Raw genomic sequence first — 22,145 nt, 5'->3', positions numbered from 1 at the left:
GAAATAGTCCAGTGGCATGCTTTTGATCATGTATAATGTCTTAAGGAAGTGTTTATGAAGGCCCTGTTCTCTTGTTCAGTGATTATTAGGCTCATGTGCTATGGTTTTCTGACACATACTATGGTCAAATGGTTTTATGCACAAATGTATTCACATGAATTATAATAATAATGTTTATTAACAAAATGTTATGGTAGTTGGAGGACACATATTATGTCTAATCTCTTCTATAGGTGATGGCTATCTTCTCATAGTTATGTGAACATGTACCTTAGTCCGAGTTCATATAAAATTGTCTTTTATGCATCATATGATACATCATAGTTTTCTGCTTCTAAATCATGGACATTTGCTTCTGCATCACTGGCATCTATTCATAGTGTGAGAACTAAAAATAAATGTTTGTCTACCATAATCATAACCCATAGTATATAGTAGGATAGTGTAGTTGAAACACACATACTGAGTCTCCTTGCTCATGCAGCATGGCTGTCTTGTCATATACTCAGGATTATTGCTCATGTACTTATGTTTTCTGAGCATCCATCATAGTTCTGTCACATATTCCATGGATTATTTTTGCAATTTGGCCTTCATATACGATACCAAGTCTCTTTGTTCCTGTACAGCAATTGTTAATTTTGTATCATGATTATTTGAGCATTAACATTTATCATGTAATCATACAACATTAGATTATGCTAAAGAACTGTAGATGTTCAAGTATATATAATACTGTTCATACTATAGATGTTTCTCATGCCCCAGAATCATCGGTTCATGCACCATAATTTCTTACTTATATGCTATGGTTTTCTGAATTGTATGGTTTCTGTTCATTTCTGTAAAATGACCATCAACTCTTGTACAGTTAATAAATCATGAATGTCACAGCCCATATACTAAATTGAACATAAAAAATTGCTGTTTTTGGGGCGCCTGGGTGGCGCAGTCGGTTAAGCGTCCGACTTCAGCCAGGTCACGACCTCGCGGTCCGTGAGTTCGAGCCCCGCGTCGGGCTCTGGGCTGATGGCTCAGAGCCTGGAGCCTGTTTCTGATTCTGTGTCTCCCTCTCTCTCTGCCCCTCCCCCGTTCATGCTCTGTCTCTCTCTGTCCCAAAAATAAATAAACGTTGAAAAAAAAATTAAAAAAAAATGCTGTTTTTGTAAAGCAAACATTGTCAAATATTGGCATTTTTTTATGACACAATCTAATGTTATGACTATTTCTATCTGTAATGTGGACATTTCTTCATGTCAGAAGTTCATCTTTTCCATATCATAGTTTTCTATGCCTGTACCAGATTCTGTTGAAGGAGACCCATAGTTGGTGTATTAAATTAAGAATATGCAGGGGTGCCTGGGTGGTTCAGTTGGTTAAGTATCATGACTCAGGTCATGATCTCGTGAGTCATGAGTTCAAACCCCACGTCGGGCTATGTGCTGACAGCTCGGAGCCTGGAGCCTGCTTCGGATACTGTGTCTCCATCCCTCTCTGCCCCTCCCCCACTCATGTTCTGTCTCTCTCTGTCTTAAAGTAAATAAACACTAAAAAAATTAAAAAGAAATAAAAAGAATATGTGGATTATGACCTGATAAACGAAGAGGCATGAACCACCCACACAAGGTCAACAGGTGGCTCCCTCAGCATACAAGCTTCTATTTTGCAAAAGCGAAAACCCTGGGGTTGTTTTGATTTGCAGGTGCAGTTTTAATATGTTCACGCAAAAGAAATAAAGTCACAAGATTCATTTACTTACAAATCCCAGAACAGGGAAGTAGAATGAGCTGGGGGAATGTCAGTCCTCCATCCTAGGTCACAAGCTAGCAGGACATAAAAAGCAAGGTCACAAGTACTTGTTACTTATGAGGTGGTTGGGATGGAGATCACTAACTTTTTGTGGGCTCAATTCTAAGTGGTTATTTGAAAAGATGCTGTGGGAAAAGCAAAGCAGGAACTTCTGGTAGAAATCCTAAGTTTGGGTCCTTATCTAAATATCCAGACTTGGGGTGCCTAGATGGCTCAGTCAGTTAAGTGTCTGACTCTTGATTTTGGATCAGGTCATGATCTCATGGTTTGTGAGATTGATCCTGTGTCAGGCTCCAGGCTGACAGCATGGAGCATACTTGGGATTCTCTCTCTCTGTCCATCCCCCTGCCCCCACTCTCAAAATAAATGAATAAATTTAAATGTCCAGATTCTGGGTATAAGCAGGGTTGCCGTAGTATAAAATGCCTAGGCAGCAACTCAAAATAGATGTTTTCTCATCACAAAGATTCAAGAAGACAATTGAGTATAGAACATAATGTCTGTTTTTTGGGGGGTGGGATAAGTTTAAAAAGACTTGTTCTTTATCTTCTTATCAACCACAATAGCTCTCCACTAAGTATCTGTTTTACATATTAGTCCCTTGCATAAACTTTCCTTGGAAAAATAGTTTTATATCCTTCTATTCTCACTGGAAGTGAAACCACTGATAGGATTTAAAAAGAGTATGGTATTAGATGAGAATTAGGTATCATTCAAGTGGTTGGTGTCTTAGACTCAAGCCATAAGGTTCATAGATGGCAAGAAAGTGCCACTTTACACTGTTTTCAAACCCCATGTCTTAGGTAAACACCCACCAGTCCAGAGTTCATAAAATAGCCTTGCACATAGGCAACTCTAAATAACATAATTCTATCATCACTATAATTTTCTTACCTTTTTAAGGGTCTTCTGTACCAAGAGGACATGCTTGGATTTCTTCTTTATGTTGTGGCTTCTATATGGGGCTGACTTTGCTCTCAAATATCTCTTTATGGGGAAACATTACATTTCTATTCAAGAGCCATGGTGTTTCATCATTCATCATTTTCTAAACCTGATTCAGAGGAAACAGTTCATCTACTCCAAGCCCTTTGATACTTTGGAAAGTTGCTTAATTTTATCAAATGAGAATCACTCCCAAAAATGCTATAAAGAGATTTCAGGTCTTAAAATTCTAATATCACCTACAATGTTACACATTATGTTAACTATGGCAAAGGCATTGGAGGAAAATGAAGACATGGAGGATTATTTTAAACTCTTGGATTATGAAAAAAGTAACTGCAGCTGAGAGAAGACAGGGAAAGAGATGAAACTAACCTATGACTCCAAATTACTGATTTAGAGCTCTTTATTCTTTCTTGAATGGACTTTGGAATATTCAAGAAAGCAATATGTTGGGAGTAAATTTTGGTGGCATTGATGAACTGGGGAAAGGGAATTGTCTCAGTAATCATTTAGTAACTGGATACTAGGGAAGTTAAATGGCTCTAATAGAGTTGAATAAAATATTTTCTCCCGGTTTCTTTTTTGTCTTCTACCCCTTCTCCTTCCTCTTTTCCCTGAACGTGAATCTCACAGGTCTCTCCAAGTTGGTGCCTAAGAAGATGATAGTTACACAAATGAGTCACTTCTACACAAGCAGCCTTGGGCTTCTTTTCCTGATTAATACTTTTCCTGGAGCAACTGGCCAAGGGGAATCAAGACGACAAGAACCTGGGGACTTTGTGAAGCAGGATATTGGCGGGTAAGAATGTTTAACTCCTAGAACAAAAGAAAACTGTGATAAATTCTTGCCTTAGACCAAAACTTTTGATTTTTTTCTCAGATGAACTTAGGTACTCCTGTTCCTGATGCTAAGACATTACATTGTATTTTAAAAAACATCTTCATCTCAGACTCTCAAGGTAGAAATAGATCTCAAAGGTCTTTTTGAGCAACTCTCTAGCCCGTGTTTAAATTCCCTCTGTAACATCTTAAGAGCAGTTCTCTCCAACCATTTGCATTCAGTTTTCTCTTTTCTCTGTTAGATCTTGTCCCTTTTTATTGGCTCTGTCCCATTGGCTAATGTCCCATTAGCATTTAAATGTGATCAAGAACCTCCCATGTTAAGTTTTAAAATCCTCCCTGCAAATAGTGCCTTAAATCCTTTCTCCTCTTTCCAGTTGTACTTCTTGAAGAAGTAGGTTTTTTTACCCTTTACATACTCACCTCTCATCCATTCTTCCACTGCTGTACTCTGACTTCCAACCCCACGACTCTAATGCAATATCTGCAACCAAAGTGGCCAATGTTGGCTCTGTTACTAAAATGAACATTTGTCTGTTCTTATATTATTCAACATTTTAACTTTTTTTAGTATCATGTAGCAAGATTCAAACTTGTTGATTCTTCCCTCCCTCTTTAACTCCCTTTTCTTGTGAAATAACACACACACACACACACACACACACACACACACACATGCATAAAATAGAAATAAGTGGTTTAAGAATAATTCCTTCTTTTACTTCAGAGACAATTTCCGTTTCTTAGATTAAGTTCTCTACAATCAGGGCCTGAGACAAGGATTCAAAAGCATATAATTTATAGAGAGTGTGCTCAGAGAAACTTGTAAGGAAGCAAGGAAAGCAAGGTCGGAAAGGGGAAAAAGTAAAGGAAAGATGTGATTTCATTTGAAGTATAGCCTCCATTTGACCCATGGGAATGAATGGCACTACAGATTTGGCCTACATTCAGGCAAGGGGCCTGGACTTCTGTAGACACTTCTTAATCAGCCATTGCCCGTGGGCTGCCTGGAGGAAGGCATAACCTCCCCAGTATTTTCAGGTGAGGTGATTTACTTCAGCCAATGTTAATACTTGAAGTAGCAGAGGGACAGTTTCACTGGTCCAGTAAAAGAGGGCTGGACATAGTACCAACAGTAAATAATACACCTATTTTTTTTCATACTTTTATGGCTATGCTTTCTATAGTATTTTCCACAATATTACACAGCTGTATTAAAAGCTTTTGTGATATAAAGATCTTTTGTAGTATTTTTGGTAATCTTCTTTTCCTTTGTTCATCACTAATGTGTTGATGTTTTTCTTTATTTTGTTTTAGGTGTTCTTACCATACAGACTCTGAGTGATTTAATCTATCTCCATGACATCATAACCTTCTACATATGCCTATGACTCTTATCTTAATTGTCACTCCTAATTTCTCTTGAATGTCAGACCTCTATATTTGTTTATTGGACATGTCCACTTGGCTGTTCCATAAACTCCTTGAACTCAGTATGTCCAAAGTAGTCTCATCATCTCCATCTCTCTCCCCCACTCTTACCAATAACAAAGCAACAAACAAACAAACAAACAAACATGATATGCTCCTCTTCCAGTTTCCTTATTTTAGTCAATAACACTACTATGCACCCCATTGCTCAAGCCAGAAACTTGGAATCATCTTTGCCACTTTTCTACCCTTCACTTTCTATATTGAATTATTCATCAAGATATGTAATTTCGACCTCCCACATCTTTGGATTCATTTACTTTCCTCTAACTTTTCTGCTACCACCCTAGTTTAGCCCAATATTGTCTTCCATTTGGACTACTGTAAGAGTCTCTAGTTGTTCTGGGGCACCTGGGTGGCTCAGTCAGTTAAGCGTCTGACTTTGGCTCAGGTCATGATCTCACTATTCGTGAGTTCAAGCCCCGCATCTGACTCTGTGCTGACAGCTCAGAGCCTGGAGCCTGCTTCAGATTCTGTGTCTCCTCTTCTCTCTGCCCCTCCCCTGCTCATGCTCTGTCTCTCTCTGTCTCTCAATAATAAATAAACATTTAAAAAAAATTAAAAAAAGAGTCTCTAGTTGGTCCTACTTCCTAACGTCTTGCTCCCACCCAAACTAACCTCTACTCTGTAGCCAATATTTTTTCTACAATGCATGTTGAGTCATAGCTATTCTGTTTAAAGTCATTTAATTGCTTCCTATTGTCCCTAGACTAATGTCCAAATTCCTTTACATGATTTTATAAGGCCCATTGTAACCCAGCCTCCTCCCATCTTGGCAGTCTTATTTCTTAGTCACCAAACTGTGTTCCTCAACTGTATTAAATTTCTTTTGATTTTAAAACTCCATTTCATTCAGAGAATATTATTATTAGAAATGATCCTCTTAGCCTTGAAATTATTTAAGTATTACACAAGATCTCTTATTATTTGGTGGTATCTTTTGTGTTGTTGTTTTATACTTGGCTACTGTCCCATACTCTTGGAAGTATGTTCCTAATTATTTTTGCAGAGTTGATTATCTTAATACACTGAGTCTTTCCGTCTATCAGCACTTTCAACAGTAATTCCTGGGGCTGAGGGCTACAGACCTAGACAAATATGTCCTTAGAAACTTGGCCAATGAAGCTCTTTTTGTTTTTCACTCCAGACTGGAAACATAGACTAATTCTGTTTTATTAACTCCTCATGAATCTGATTTCATTGGGCCATGAGGGATGGAAGTTCTAAGTACATGAACTTTATTTTTTTCAAGTGTTAAAGTCTTTTAAATTGTAACTCTGAGAATAAAGTTCTTTTAAAAATGTATTGCATTGTTTCTTATAATCTTAAATACAAATTTTGAAAGAAAATAGTCTCTTGGTGACTTTATGATCATCATGAAGAACATTCATTATGTTAATTCTATGTTCCTATTTTTCTTTTTGTGTCTCAATGCTCAGTGTGAATTGCAGCCTCTCCTGCTTACAGTTTTTTTTATATCCTATTGATTCTTAGAAAACCAGATAGCCAAAACTTTTAGTAATTATATTAAAGAGGAGGCCAAGAAATCCTCCTTGAAAAAGCTAAGAGAAGTGATTGGATTTAATACAAGGGCATTAAAATATTTTTTGTGGGGGTTGCTTTCTTCCAAGTCCAGGACAACTGATGTTTTGGAGGGATGAAACTAGTAAAACCTTGGCTCTAAATATTAAGGTCGGCACTGCATTTGTATTTGCTATAAAATAAGAAACCAATACAACGTTAAAATATGCGGTATACATTGGTAGTTCTGATACTTACCAAAGCTGCTTCTTTTTGTCTGCTTGTTTTCAAAACTTCTTAATGATGTTTTTTGTGTGTTGAAAAAAAAATCCATTTGCTGTATTATTTTATCCACTTCTTTTTTACTTCAAGTTTTTATTTAAATTCCAGTTAGTTAACATATAGTGTAATATTAATTTCAAGAGTAGAATTTAGTAATTCATCACTTACATACAACACCCAGTACTCAACACAGAAAGTGCCCTCCTTAATACCCATCACATATTTAACCACTCCCCCTGCCCTCCTCCCCTCCAGGAACCCTCAGTTTGTTCTCTATAGTTAACAGTCTTTTTTATGGTTTGCCTCTCTGTTTTGTTCCTCTATGTTTATCAGTTTTGTTTCTTAAATTCCACCACCTATGAGTGAAATCATATAGTATTTGTCTTTCTCTGACTTATTTTCCTTAGCATAATACACTCTAGCTCTATCTACATCCTAGCAAATGACAAGATTTCATTCTTTTTTATGGCATATATATATATATATATATATATATATTCCCAACATTCTCTCTCTCTCTCTCTCTCTCTCTCTCTCTCTCTCTCTCTCTCTCACACACACACACACACACACACACACAGACACACACACACAAACACAAATAAATAAATAAAACATTAAAAAATAAACATTAATTTTTTTTAATAAAAGAAGAACTAGCTCTTAGTTTCGTTGATCTTTTCTATTGTTTTTCTGGTCTCTACTTTGTTTTTACTCTGCTCTTTGTTATTTCCTTTCTTCTGCCAACTTTGGGCATAGTATGTTATATTTTTAATTCCTTGAAGTTGTTTATTTGAGATCTTTCTTATTTCTTAATCTAGGCCTTTATCACTATAAATTTTTCTCTTAGAACTGCTTTTGCAGAATTTCCTATATTTTGATATGTAGTGCTTCCATTTTTGTTTGGTTCAATATATATTTATTTCATATTTGATTTCTTCTATGTTGTTCAGAAACATATTTTATCTCCACATATTTGCAAATTTTTCAGGTTTCTTCCTGTTATTGATTTCTAGTTTCATGCTGTTGTGGTAGAAAGATAGTTGATATAATTTAAATATTCTTAAATTTTAAGACATTTTCTGACCTGTGATCTATCCTGGAGAATATTTTATGTAAACTTAGAAGAATATGTATTCTGCTGCTGCTGGATGGAGTATTCTGTACCTATTTTAGGTACATTTGGTTGAAGGTGTCATTCAAATCCATTTTTTCCTTATAAACATTGGGGTACAAGTGCCCCTATGCATCAGCACTCCTGTATCCCTTGGGTAAATTCCTAGCAGTGCTATTGCTGGGTCATAGGGTAGATCTATTTTTAATTTTTTGAAGAAACTCCATACTGTTTTTCAGAACGGCTGCACCAGTTTGCAATGTTTATAGCAGCACTGCCAACAATAGCCAAATTATGGAAAGAACCTAAATGTCCATCAAGTGATGAATGGATAAGGAAGTTGTGGTTTATATATACAATGGAATACTACTTGGCAATGAGAAAGAATGAAATATGGCCTTTTTTAGCAATGTGTATGGAACTTTAGAGTGTTATCCTAAGTGAAATAAGTCATACAGAGAAAGACAGATACCATATGTTTTCACTCTTATGTAGATCCTGAGAAACTTAACAGAAGACCATGGGGGAGGGGAAGGGAAAAAAGTTAGGGAAGGAGGCAAACCATAAGAGACTCTTAAAGACTGAGAATAAACTGAGGGTTTATGGTGGGTGGGAGGGAGGGGAAAGTGTGTGATGGGCATTGAGGAGGGCACCTGTTGGGATGAGCACTGGGTATTGAAACCAGTATGACAATAAATTTCATATTAAAAAAACAAATCCATTATTTCCTTACTAATTTTCATCTGAATTATGTAGCCATTGTTGAAAGTGAGGTATTGTAGTGCCCTATTATTGTTTTTCTGTATATTTTTTCCTTCAGATCTGTTAATAATTTTTTAATATATTTAGGTGCTACAATATTGAGTGAATAGGTGTTTATAATTATTATATACTCCTGATCAATTGACCTTTTTATCATTTTATAAGGACCTTCTTTGTCTATTGTGACAGTTTTAGACTTAAAGTATATTTTGATTTATCTAAGTGTAACTTAGATATAGCTACCCTCTTTCGGTTTCCATTGGCTTGTAATATGTTTTTCCATCCCTTCACTTTCAGCCTGTGAGTACTCTTAATGCCTAAATGAGTCTCTTGTAAGCAGCATATAGATGAGTATTGGTTTTTTTATCCAGTCTTTTTGTGTCCAACTTAATCAATTTCCATTTAAAGTAATTATTGATAGATATGAGCTTACTATAATCACTTTGTGAATTGCTTTCTGATTGTTTTGTTGTTCCTGTTTCTTTCTTCACATCTTGCTATCTTTTGTTGTGAGTTGATAAATTTTTGTAGTGGTTTGCTTTGATTCTTTTCTCTTTATCATTTCTGTGTATTATAGGTTTTTGCTCTGTTACCATAAGGCTTTCATGACATATCTTATAGTTATAATAATCTATTTCAAGCAGATAACAGCTTAACTTCAGTTGCATAAGAAACTTTTATGTATTTACTTGTCCCCCTGACAGTTTATGTTGACATTCCCATTTGAATATTTTTATATTTTGTATCTATTAATGTAATATTGTAGCTATAGCTATTTTTGAATACTTTTATCTCTTAACCTATATTCTAGATTTCAAAGTGACTTATACCCCAATCAGTATTTTGAATTTGACTATATTTGTACCTTTTCCAGTGAGTTTTATACTTTTGTATGTTTTCATATTAGTAATGAGCACATTTTTATTTCATCTTGAAGAACTTCCTTTAGCATTTCTTGTAGGGCAGGTCTAGTGGTTATGAATTCCCTCAGCTTTTGTTTGTATGGGAAACTTTTTATCTCTCCTTTATTTCTAAATGACAGCTTTGCTGGGTAAAGTACTCTTGGTTGACAGGGTTTTTTTTCTTTGAGTATTTTGAAGATATCATTCCACTTTCTTATGACTAATAAGGTTTATGCTGAGAAATCTGCTTATATAGTCTTATCAGAGTTTACTTGTATGTGATTTTTTTTTATTTTGCTGCTTTCAAGATTCTCTCTTTGTCTTAATTTTTGAGAGTTTGATTATAATGTGTCTCAGTGAAGATCTCTTTAAGTTGAATTCTCTTTGAAGATCTTTTAGTTTCCTGTACCTGGATAACCATATCTCTCCCCAGATTTGAGAAATTTTCAGCCATTATTTCTTTAAATAAAGTTTCTGTCCCCTTCTTCCTCTCTTCCTCCATAATGAAATATTGTTTCTCTTGATTATGTCCCACAGTTCTTGTGGGCTTTCTTCACTCTTTTTCATTCTAATTTATTTATTCTCCTCTGACTGAATAATGTGAAAAGATCTGTTCTCAAGCTCAAAGATTCTTTTGCCTGATCAAACCTACTGTTGAAGCTATCTATTGCATTTTCAATTTCATTAATTGTATTATTCATCTCCAGAATTTGTTTGGTTCTTTTGATGATTTCTAGTTCTTTGTTGAATTTCTCATTTTGTTCATGTATTGTTTTCCTGAATTCATTAATTTGTTTATCTGTGCTCTCCTGAATTTCACTGAACGTCCTTAAAAATCATTATTTTGAATTCTTTTTCAGTTAACTCACAGATCTCCATTTCTTTGGGTTCAGTTACTGTAGTATTATTTTATTCCTTTGGTGGTGTCATATTTCATTGCTTTGTCATGTCTTTGATGGATTTCCATTGATGTCTGCCCATTTGAGCATGCTCTTACCTCTTACAGTCTTTTAAAAGTGGCTTCAGTAGTAAAAGACTTTCACCTAGAGGTGGCTCTAAGGGTGTCAGCTGGGTGTGATCCAGCATCTTTGGTTCCTGAGAAGGCACAGTGGTAAAGTCTGTCCTATTCCTTTGGCTGAGGTTGCCATTGGCCAGACTTTAGGGATTTTCTGTGGTTAAGGCTTCAGAGGCCCTGCAGGTAGTAGTACCAGGTAGGGCTATCTATGTATTCAGAGACTAAGGCTGCTAGGGTCTTCCTGTTCTCCCCTTTCCCTTTTGTTGCCCATGGGAGGAAGTTCTAGCTAAGAAGATCCTTTCCAGTGCCTGGATGGATGTCCTGACACTCCTAGACAAGAAGATCCTTCCCAGTGCCTGGATGGATGTCCTGACACTCAGAGCCCTTGGAGAATTATTGGAACCAATGTTGTAGAATCAGGTTCATGTGAAACTACCACAGAATCTTTGTCTTGGGGCATAGGCACATTTGCTGTAGCTATGGTACTGGTGTCTAGGGTGTGGGCCTATGTAGATATATCATGGAACCAGTACCTAGGTCTCAAGGGCTCACTGCTATAATTCCAGCTGGTGGGAGAGAATGCAGCACTGGCATTCGAGCCCCGAGATGACAAGGTGCAGTTGTGGCTTGGGTCCAGGGATGGGATGCTGTGGTAGCACAACCTGGAGATGGTGAGTCAAAGTTTCAACTATGTCCTCCAAGGGCAGTCACAGGACGGCAGTAGCACAACTCATGGTAGTCTATGAAAGGCATATGTTGGGATTTAGGGAGCTGGGCACAGCAGTAGCAGCACAGCCCTGGCAATTCCAGTTCAGAACCATGTGACCTAGGATCCAAGGGATGAAGCTCAGGGCAATGAGCTTGGCTCCAGCTATGATGGGTCAGAGACCCAACTTGAAACCTTAGAGGTAGGATTGAGGTCAGCAGTAGCACCCTGGCAATGATGGTGCAGAGTCTTCACCTGGGGACTTTCAGGTGGAGCTCAGTGTAGAAGCAGTCTGGTCCCAGCAATGGGTCAGAGCTACAACCTACCATTGGGCTGGGGAAAATGGGGCTCAGGATAGTAGCAGCACACCTGGAAATGATGGGGCATGGCCTGGAACCCAGGGGGCAGAGTTCAGGGAAGTGACAGCCCATCTCAGCAATGACAGTTTAGAGTCTTGACCTGAGATGGGGGTTGGCCAGGACAGTAGTAGCAATAACAACCCAGAGCCAGGACATAAAACCTGGTGAGTGGGGATAAGGAAGTCAGCAGCAAGGCCCAAATAATGGCTTTCAAAGCACAACTTGTGACCCCGGGTGGGGGGACTCAGGGTATTGGAGGCTGCCCTGGTAATGGTGACACAAATGGTGACCTGGGGACAGGGGTTGGTAAGAGCAGTGACAGCTCCAGTTTCATGTACGATCAGGTACTCTGATGCCAGATCTCTGAGAATAGGGCATAGCAGCAACTGGGCCCCCTGAAGGTAAGTCTTACCTCGGAAACAGCTCCAGCCTGGGGGAGTAGATGCAGACAGGGGCATTCCATGCTCTGTAAGCTGAGATCAGCATCAGTGAAGACTGTGGGAGATGTCTATAGCAAAAGCTGCAAATATTCACAATGGTGAGGCTTCCTAGGGTTCTCCTGCTCTCCTCCCTGTGTGGTGAACTCCTTATGAGGGCATTCTTCCAGGCGTTGAGCAGATCCTGACTAGGGGATGGGATGATTCAGGTAACATTCTTCCTGTACTTTTCTATGTGGCCATCCTCAATTTTTTAGCTCCTTGGATTTTTGCTGGTTATTTTTTATCTAGAGTTTTCCCTGCGCTATTTTCTTCAGTTTATAGTTGTTTATGGTTCTTGTTAGTTTTCTTCTTTTGTTGGGGTGAGATGAGTTTTGGGATTTCATAGCCCTCCATCTTGCTGATGTCATTTTCTGCACAGTAATTTTAATTTTTTTTAAGTTTATTTATTTATTTTTGAGAGAGAGATGGTGAGAGAGAGGAGCATAGAGAGAGGGAGAGAGAGAGAGAGAATCTAAAGCAAGGTCTGCCCTGCCTCAAAATCATGAACTATGAGATCATGACCTGAGCCAAGATCAAGAGTCAGGTTTTTAAATGACTGAACTACCCAAGTGCCCCAAATTTGTTTTATTTTTAAATATGTTTTCCCTTAGGAGACATACAGTATTAGGGAAAATGCCATCCTTTTAATGAAGTAAATTTCTTTTCTCTTTGGGTTGTTATATGAACTGTATCAGCAGCTTGACATCTGTGCTTCTCCTGCTTCCCCCTGAAATAAGGATACCTAGGTCCTCAGTGTAGTTAAACTAATGCTATTACTACCAACATTCTGGACTTAATCCCAAAATGGTCAGTGATCTTAATTTTGTCCAAGAGTATAAGTGTGCCTGTATTTTTTTATGTTAATAGATCTATTGAGATATATTTCCTTGAACATAAATTATTTTTAAAAGACTAAGAAGGTTTGTTATACCACTTTAAATTGAAATATAGTTCTCATACAATGTTATATTAGTTTCAGATGTACAACATAGTGATTTTTCAGTTCTATACACTAAGCTATGCTCACCAGGATAAGCACAGTTATCATTTGTCACCATATAAAGTTATTACAACATTATTGACTGCATTCCCTATGCTGTACTTTTAATCCCCATGATTTATTCATCTTACAACTGCAAGTATGTACCTCTTAATCCCCTTCACCCATTTTGTCCATCTCCAAACCCCTACCCTCTTGGCAACCACCAGTTTACTCTCTATATTTATGGTTCTTTTTCTGTTTCTGTTTTTTTTTGCTTGTTCACTTGTGTTTCATTAGATTTCATATATAAGTGAAATCATATGATATTTGTGTTTCTCTGACTTATTTCACTTAGGCCCATGCTCACTTCAGCTCCAGACATCTTGCTAGGGTTCCCCTTGTGTGGAATGCCCTGAGATCCCTCAGCTTACTTTCACTTCAGCTTCAGCGGTTCTTCCAGAGTGCCATCTGTGTGGCATGCCACAGGACCCCCCTCTGGTCCTGCCCATCTCAGTTCCAGAGGCCCTAAAATGGTGTCTCCAGAACAGTGCCCTGAGATCCCCAGCCCAGACCATCTAGAGCACCAGTCAGCCAGCCAAATCCATAAGGCACATGCAATTTATAAAGGGGACATACCTACACAAGGAAATTTCTTCAAATTTAGGAGAAGTAGCTCTTCGATTTGTGAACACAAACACAGAAGGTAAAGCAAAATGAGGAGTCAGAGGAATATGCTCCAACTTAAAGAACAAGACAAAACTTCAGAAAAAGAAATAAATAAAAAGTGCCCATCTTTATTTTGTTTATGTTGAACGGCACTTTATATAAAAATTGTTATTGTATTTTTTTTTGAGTTCATGGATTTAGAAACTTTTTAAAATATAATTTATTGTCAAATCGGTTTCTATACAACACCCAGTGCTCATCCCAAGTACCGTCCTCAATGCCCATCGCCAACTTTCCCCACTCCACCCCCATCAACACTCAGTTTGTTCTCAGTATCCAAGAGTCTCTTATGGTATGCCTCCTTCCCTCTCTGTAACTTTTTTCCCCCCTTCTCCTCCCCCATGGTCTTCTGTTAAGTTTCTCAAGATCCACATATGAGTGAAAACATATGGTATCTGTCTTTCTCTGCCTGACTTATTTCACTTAGCATAATATTCTCCAGTTCCATCCACATTGCTACAAATGGCCATATTTCATTCTTTCTCATTGTCAAGTAGTATTCCATTGTATATATCAACCACGTCTTCTTTATCCATTCGTCAGTTGATGGACATTTGGGCTCTTTCCATAATTTGGCTATTGTTGAAAGTGCTGCTATAAACATTGGGGTACAAGTGCCCCTATGCATCAGCACTCCTGTATCCCTTGGGTAGATTCCTAGCAATGCTATTGCTGGGTCATAGGGTAGTTATATTTTTAACTTTTTGAAGAACCTCCACATTGTTTTCCAGAGTGGCTGCACTAGTTTGTATTCCCACCAACAGTGCAAGAGGATTCCCGTTACTCCACATCCTCACCAGCATCTATAGTCACCTGATTTGTTCATTTTAGCCACTGACCAGCATGAGATAGTATCTCCATGTGGTTTCGATTAGTATTTCCCTGATGATGAGTGACATTGAGCATTGTTTCATGTGTCTGTTGGCCATCTGGATGTCTTCTTTGGAAAAGTGTCTATTCATGTCTTCTGCCCATTTCTTCACTGGATTATTTGTTTTCAGGTATGGAGTTTGGTGAGTTCTTTATAGATTTTGGATACTAGCATTTTATACAACATGTCATTTGCAAATATCTCTTCCCATTCTGTTGGTTGCCTTTTAGTTTTGTTGATTGTTTCCTTTGCAGTGCAGAAGATTTTTATCTTCATGAGGTCCCAATAGTTCATTTTTGATTTAATTCCCTTGCCTTTGGAGATGGGTCAAGTAAGAAATTGCCACAGCTGAGGTCAAAGAGGTTGTTGCCTGCTTTCTCCTCTAGGGTTTTGATCGTTTCAGTCTCACATCCAGGTCCTTTATCCATTTTGAGTTAATTTTTGTGAATGGCGTAAGAAAGTGGTCTAGTTTCATTCTTCTGCATGTTGCTGTCCACTTCTCCCAGCACCATCTGTTAAAGAGACTGTCTTTTTTCCATTGGATGCTCTTTCCTGCTTTGTCAAAAATTAGTTGGCCATAGTTTTGTGGGTCCAACTTCTGGGTTCTCTATTCTATTCCATTGGTCCATGTGTCTGTTTTTGTGCCAATACCATACTGTCTTGATGATTACAGCTTTGTAGTAGAGGATAAAGTCAGGGATTGTGATGCTTCCCTCTTTGGTTTTCTTCTTCAAGATTACTTTGGCTATTCAGGGTCTTTTGTGGTTCCATACAAATTTTAGGATTGCTTGTTATAGATTTGAGAAGAATGCTGGTACAATTTTGATTGGGATTGCATTGAATGTGTAGATTGCTTTGGGTAGTATTGACATTTTAACAATGTTTATTCTTCCAATCCATGAGCATGGAATGTTTTTCCATTTTTTTTTGTGTCTTCAATTTCCTTCATAAGTTTTCTATAGTTTTCAGCATACAGATTTTTACTCCTTTGGTTAGGTTCATTCCTAGGTATTTATGGTTCTTGGTGCAATTGTGAATGGGATCCGTTTCTTTATTCCTCTTTCTGTTGCTCCATTATTGGTGTATGAAAATGCAGCTGATATCTGTACATTGATTTTGTACCCTGCAAGTTTGCTGAATTATGTGTCAGTTCTAGCAGACTTGGTGGAGTCTGTTGGGTTTTCCATGTAGAGTATCATGTCATCTGTGAAAGTGAATGTTTGACTTCATCTTTGCCAATTTTAATGCCCTTGATTTCATTTTGTTGTCTGATTGCTGATGCTAGAACTTCCAACACTATGTTAAACAACAGTGCTGAGTGTGGACATCCCTGTCATGGTCCTGATCTCAGGAGGAAAGCTCTCAGTTTTTCCCCATTGAGGATGCTTTAGCTGTGGACTTTTCACAAATGGATTTTATGATGTTTAAGTATGTTCCTCCTATCTGGACTTTCTTGAGGGTTATTATTAAGAAAGTGTACTGTATTTTATCAAATTCTTTTTTGCATCTATTGACAGGATCACGTGGTTCTTTTCTTTTATAAATGTGATGTATCACATGGATTGATTTGCAAATGTTGAACCAGCCCTGCACCCCGCAATGAATCCCACTTGATCATGGTGAATAATTCTTTTTATATGCTGTTGAATTTGATTTGCTAGTATCTTGTTGAGAATTTTTGCATCCATATTCATCAGGGATATTGGCCTGTAGTTCCCTTTTTTTACTGGGTCTCTGTCTGGTTTATGAATCAAAGTAATGCTGGCTTCATAGAATGAATCTGGAAGTTTTCCTTCTCTTTCTATTTTTTGGAATAGCTTGAGAAGGATAGGCATTTTCTGTGCTTTAACTGTCCGGTAGAATTCCCCAGAGAAGCCATCTGGTCCTGGATGCTTATTTGTTGGGAGATTTTTGATAACTGATTCAACTTCTTTGCTGGTTATGGGTCTGTTCAAGTTTTCTTTTTCTTCCCGTTTGGGTTTTGGAAGTGTGTGGGTACTTAGGAATTTGTCCATTTCTTCCAGATTGTCCAACTTGTTGGCATATAATTTTTCATAGTATTCCCTGATAATTGCTTGTATTTCTGAGGGATTGGTTGTAATAATTCCATTTTCATTCATGATTTTACCTATTTGGGTCATCTCCCTTTTCTTTTTGAGTAGCCTGGCTAGAGGTTTATCAATTTTGTTTATTTTTTTCAAAGAACCAACATTGGTTTCATTGATCTGCTCTACAGTTTTTTTAGATTCTATATTGTTTATTTCTGCTCTGATCTTTATTATTTCTCTTCTGCTGGGTTTGCTGTCTGCTTATGTTTCCTTTAGGTATGCTGTTAGATTTTGTATTTGGGATTTTTCTTGTTTCTTGAGATAGGCCTGGATTGCAATGTATTTTCCTCTTAGGAATGCCTTTGCTGCATCCCAAAGCGTTTGGATTGTTGTATTTTCATTTTCATTTGTTTCATGTATTTTTAAATTTCTTCTCTAATTGCCTGGTTGACCCATTCATTCTTTAGTAGGATTCTCTTTAACCTCCATGCATTTGGAGGATTACCAGACTTTTTCCTGTGATTGATTTCAAGTTTCATAGCATTGTGATCTTAAAGTATGCATGGTATGATCTCAATTCTTTTATAGTTATTGAGGGCTGTTTTGTGACCCAGTATGTGATCTATCTTCGAGAATATTCCATGTGCACTTGAGAAGAAACTATATTTTGCTGCTTTGGGATGTAGAGTTCTAAATATATCTGTCAAGTCACCTGGTCCAATGTATCATTCAGGGCCATTGTTTCTTCACTGATTCTCTGTCTAAATGATCTGTCCATTGTTGTAAGTGGAGCATTAAAGTTCCTTGCAATTACCACATTCTTATCAATAAGATTGCTTATGTTTGTGATTATTTTTTTATGTATTTCAGTGCTTCCAAATTCAGTGAATAGACATTTATAATTGTTTGCTCTTCCTAATGGATAGACCCTCAATTATTATATAATGTCCTTCTTCATTTCTTGTTGCAGCCTTTAATTTAAAGTCTGGTTTATCTTATATATGTATGGCTACTCCAGCTTTCTTTTGACTTCCAGTAGCATGATAGATGATTGTCCATTCCCTCACTTTCAATCTGAAGGTGTTCTCAGGTCTAAAATGAGTCTCCTGTAGACAGAAAATATATGGGTCTTGTTTCTTTTTTTTTTAATGCATTTTGATACCCTATGTCTTTTGGTTGAAGCATTTAGTCCATTTTCATTCAGTTTTGTTGTTTAAAGATATAGGTTTAGAGTCATTTTGTTATCTGTAGGGTTCATGCTTATTATGATGTCTCTGGTACTTTGTGATACTTGCAACATGTCACTTACAGAGACTCCCTTAGGATCTCTTGTGGGGCTGGTTTAGTGGTGATGAATTCCTTCAGTTTTTGTTGGTTTGGGAAAGCCTTTATTTCTTCTTCTATTCTGAATGACAGGCTTGCTGGATAAAGGAGTCTTGGCTGCATATTTTTCCTGTTCATCATATTGAAGATTTCCTGCCATTCCTTTCTGGCCTGCCAGGTTTCAGTAGATAGGTCTGCTACCACCCTTATGTGTCTACCTTTGTATGTTACAGTCCATTTATCCCTAGCTTCTTTCAGAATTTTATCTTTCCTTGTATTTTGCCAGTTTCACTATGATATATTGTGCAGAAGATCTATTTAAGTTACATCTGAAGGGAGTTCTCTGTGCCTTTGGAGTTCAATGCCTGTTTCCTTCCCCAGATTGGGAAAGTTCTCAGCTATGATTTGTTCAAGTACAACTTCAGCCGTTTTCTCTCTCTTCTTCTGGAATTCCTATGATATGTGTATTGTTCTGCTTTTGAATCACTTAGTTCTCTAATTCTCTCCTCATAATACTGGATTTTTTCATCTCTCTGTTTCTCAGCTTCCTCTTTTTCCATAATTTTATCTTCTAATTCACTTATTCTCCCCTCTGCCTCTTCAATCCGTGCTGTGGCTACCTCCATTTTATTTTGCACCTCATTTATAGCATTGCTTAGTTCATCATGACTATTTTTTAGTCCCTTGATCTCTGTAGCAATAGATTCTCTGCTGTCCTCTATGCTTTTTGAAGCCCAGTGATTAATTTTATGATCAGAATTCTAGTTTCTTGTTTAGTTAAGTTGCTTATATTTGTTTTGATCAATTCTTTAGCTGTTACCTATTCCTGGAATTTCTTTTGAGGGAATTCTTCCTTTTCATCATTTGGCTAATTTCCTGTTCCTTGTGAGTTTTAAAATCTTGTTATGTGCTCTGCACCTGCGAGCACTGCTATATTAAAGAGGAAGTGTTTTTTTTTTTTTTTTTGAGAATGTTACTTGCTCTTTGTTGTTGTGACTTTGGTTATTTTATTTCCCTACTCGTAGTGATGTTTTGGACCCTCCACCATGTGTGCTTTGATTTGTTCCTTGAAGTAGTCCTGGAATTGAAAACAAACAGACAACCAGGAAACAAAAACATACAAACACACAAACAAATAAAAGAAAACAAGCAAACAAACAAAAACAAAAAAATGAAAAACAATCCAAAAACAAAAAACCAGAAACAACAGCATAAGTTAAGAACAGGGTGGGGTGGTGCTGAGGCAAGAGCACATACAAAGAGAGAAATGACAGTGGAAGGGGCGGGGGGGGGGAGAAAAAAATAAGCATTGACCAGGCAAAGAGACTAAAAGGCTTAATCCAGAGAGAGAGAAAGGAAAATAGGGAATGAGGCAGGGAAAAAGAAACGAAGATAAAGTTACCCAGACAGAGAAACTTTATGGCTTGATTATTCCAGACAGAGAGAAAGGAATGTAAAGAAGGAGGTGTAGAACATGTACCAAGAGAATGGATTAAATATCTGTTTAAACAAAGCAATCACCAGAGTAACCAGCCTAGAGGAGGGAAGAGATAAGGAGAAGAAATGGGGGGGGGGGGGGGCGGATATATCTATATATCAAGAATTGTCCTAGAATTAATCCAAGAAGTAAAGCAGCTCTGATCTGGAGGAGGGATTCCTCTGGTTCCACAGCGACTATCCCACTCCAGCAGATACGCAGTTACCCAGCATGGAGGGGTGTGGTTTGTTGTAGGCTGGCCCTGCCTCCACTGTGGGCCAATGGACCAATCCCTGAGGCTCTGTTTTGGTGGGGAGAAAAATGGCAACCCCCTCATCCTCTTCTCCATAACCCAGTGTCCCAAATCACTCCTTTGGAGCCATCCTCACTGTACCCTGGATGCACCGAGGAGGCTATCTGTCTCACTCTGCCGACTCCTTTGCCCCAGGACTTGGTTGGGATTTAAACTCCCGCTCCGTGCACCCTGGTACTGGGGAAGCACCTCCTGATATGTGGTCCTGGCTGGTTTTGTCCTGTTCTGGAGCACTGCAGGGGAAGGGACCAGTTTCTCCTGCTGTGGACTGTGCCCCTGATCTACTACTAAACCCAGAGGTGTCTCCCCTCCTCCCCGGGTGAACGAACAGGGCAGCTGGCCCCAGTCCCAAGATGGGATTGCAGTTATAGATCCTGTAACCTGCAGTTAGAGATGGGATGGCTCTCTGTCCCGGTTAGAGGTATTTTCTCTCATCTAGACACACTCCTACACTTCCCCAGCCACTCTTTCTCTTCCCTTTGTCTCTCCACAGAAGGGGATCCCTCCCCTCTGTGCCTACATGGCCCTTTTTATCTCCCCCAGTGCACAATAACCCACCTATGGCCCCTCAGGTTGTTCTGGTTTCTCCCTGGTAGACTCAGTCTCTTTTCCTCTATTTTTTGTTATTTTAATTCCAGTATCATTAGCATACAGTGTTATATTAGTTTCAGGTGTACAATATAGTAATTTAGCAATTTTTTACACTACTCAGTGCTCATCATAAGTGTACCCTTTGATCCCTATCATCTATTTCACCCATCCGCCACCCCCCTCCCCCATGGTAACAATTAGTTTTCTATAGTTAAGAATCTGTTTCTTGGTTTGTCTCTCTTTTTCCTTTGTTCATTTGTTTCTTATTCTACATATGTGTGAAATCATATGGTATTTGTCTTTCTCTAACTGGCTTATTTTGCTTAGCATTATAATATCTAGCTCCATCCATTTTGTTGCAAGTGGCAAGATTTTATTCCCTTTTATGCACACACACATGTACATACGTACATACATACCACTTCTTTTTTTAAAAAAAATTAATGTTTATTCATTTTTGAGAGACAGAAACAGAGCATGAGTGGGGGAGGGGCATAGAGACAGAGGGAGACACAGATTCTGAAGCAGGCTCCAGGCTCTAAGCTGTCAGCACGGAGACTGACTCAGGGCTCGAATCCATGAACTGTGAGATCATGACCTGAGCCTAGGTTGGTCGCTTAACCTACTGAGCCACCCAGGTGCCCCTTTTTAAAAAAAAGAAAAAAGAAAAATTATTTTTACCACTTTTTTTTTTGATATACTACATTTTGTTTATTTGTTCATCAGTTGATGGACATTTGGGCTGTTTCCACATTTTGGCTATTATGAATAATGATGCTAGAGGGAGGTGGGTGGGAGGATGGGCTAAATGAGCCCATTAAGACTGGGCATTAAGGAGTGCACTTGTTGAGATGAGCACTGGGTGTTAAATGTAAGAGATGAATCACTGAGTTCTACTCCTGAAAGCAATACTACACTGCATGTTAACAAACTTGAATTTAGAGAACTTGGGGAAGATGGCAGCGTAGGAGGACTCTGAGCTCATCACGTCCTGCAGATCACTTAGATTCCTCCCACACCTGCCTAAATAACCCAGAAAATTGCCAGAAGACTAGTAGAACGGATTCTCCAAAGCCAAGAGTAGACAAGAGGTCCACGGAAGAGGGTAGGAAGGGCAGAGAGGTGGTGCACACTACACGGACTGGTGGGAGGGAGCCGGGGCAGAGGGGCAGCCCGCTGGCAAAGCAGAGCCCCCAAATCTGGCTTGCAAAAGCAGAGGGGCTGGATGGAGTGTGTTCGGACAGCAAGCGGGACTTAACATCTGGAAGGTTATAAGTTAACAGCTCTGCTCAGAGAGCGGGAGGGCTGGAGGACAACGGGAGGGAGAGTTGTTGAGCCCTGGACAACAGAGCGCAGCTTGGCGGAGAACAAAGGCACTCGCCAGCTCCATCGCCCTCGCCCATCCTCCAGCCAAAATCCCAAAGGGAACCAGTTCCTTCCAGGGAACTTGCTTGTACCGCGCAAACACCCAACGCTGTGCTTCTGCGGATCCATCCCTCCGGTGGGTCTGACTCCCTCTCGGTGCTGCAGAGCCTCTCCCAAAGTGGACTTCCGAAGGAAAAGTGAGCTGAGCCTGCCCCTCCCAC

General features: G+C 38.6%; 1 protein-coding gene across 1 annotated transcript in view; it reads left to right on the top strand.

Moving 5' to 3' along the window:
• Nucleotides 1-22,145, top strand: part of GABRA3 (gamma-aminobutyric acid type A receptor subunit alpha3) — a 380,473-nt gene that overhangs the window by 110,586 nt on the left and 247,742 nt on the right. The window contains exon 2 of the mRNA XM_043571691.1: nucleotides 3,391-3,556. Within this exon, the coding sequence (XP_043427626.1) occupies nucleotides 3,417-3,556 (140 nt within the window). The 5' untranslated portion in view covers nucleotides 3,391-3,416. The remainder of the gene's footprint in view (nucleotides 1-3,390; nucleotides 3,557-22,145) is intronic.

The sequence above is a fragment of the Prionailurus bengalensis genome, chromosome X (assembly GCF_016509475.1).
Source record: "Prionailurus bengalensis isolate Pbe53 chromosome X, Fcat_Pben_1.1_paternal_pri, whole genome shotgun sequence".
NCBI lineage: Eukaryota > Metazoa > Chordata > Mammalia > Carnivora > Felidae > Prionailurus > Prionailurus bengalensis.
This window is presented reverse-complemented; position numbering and strand designations above follow the sequence as displayed.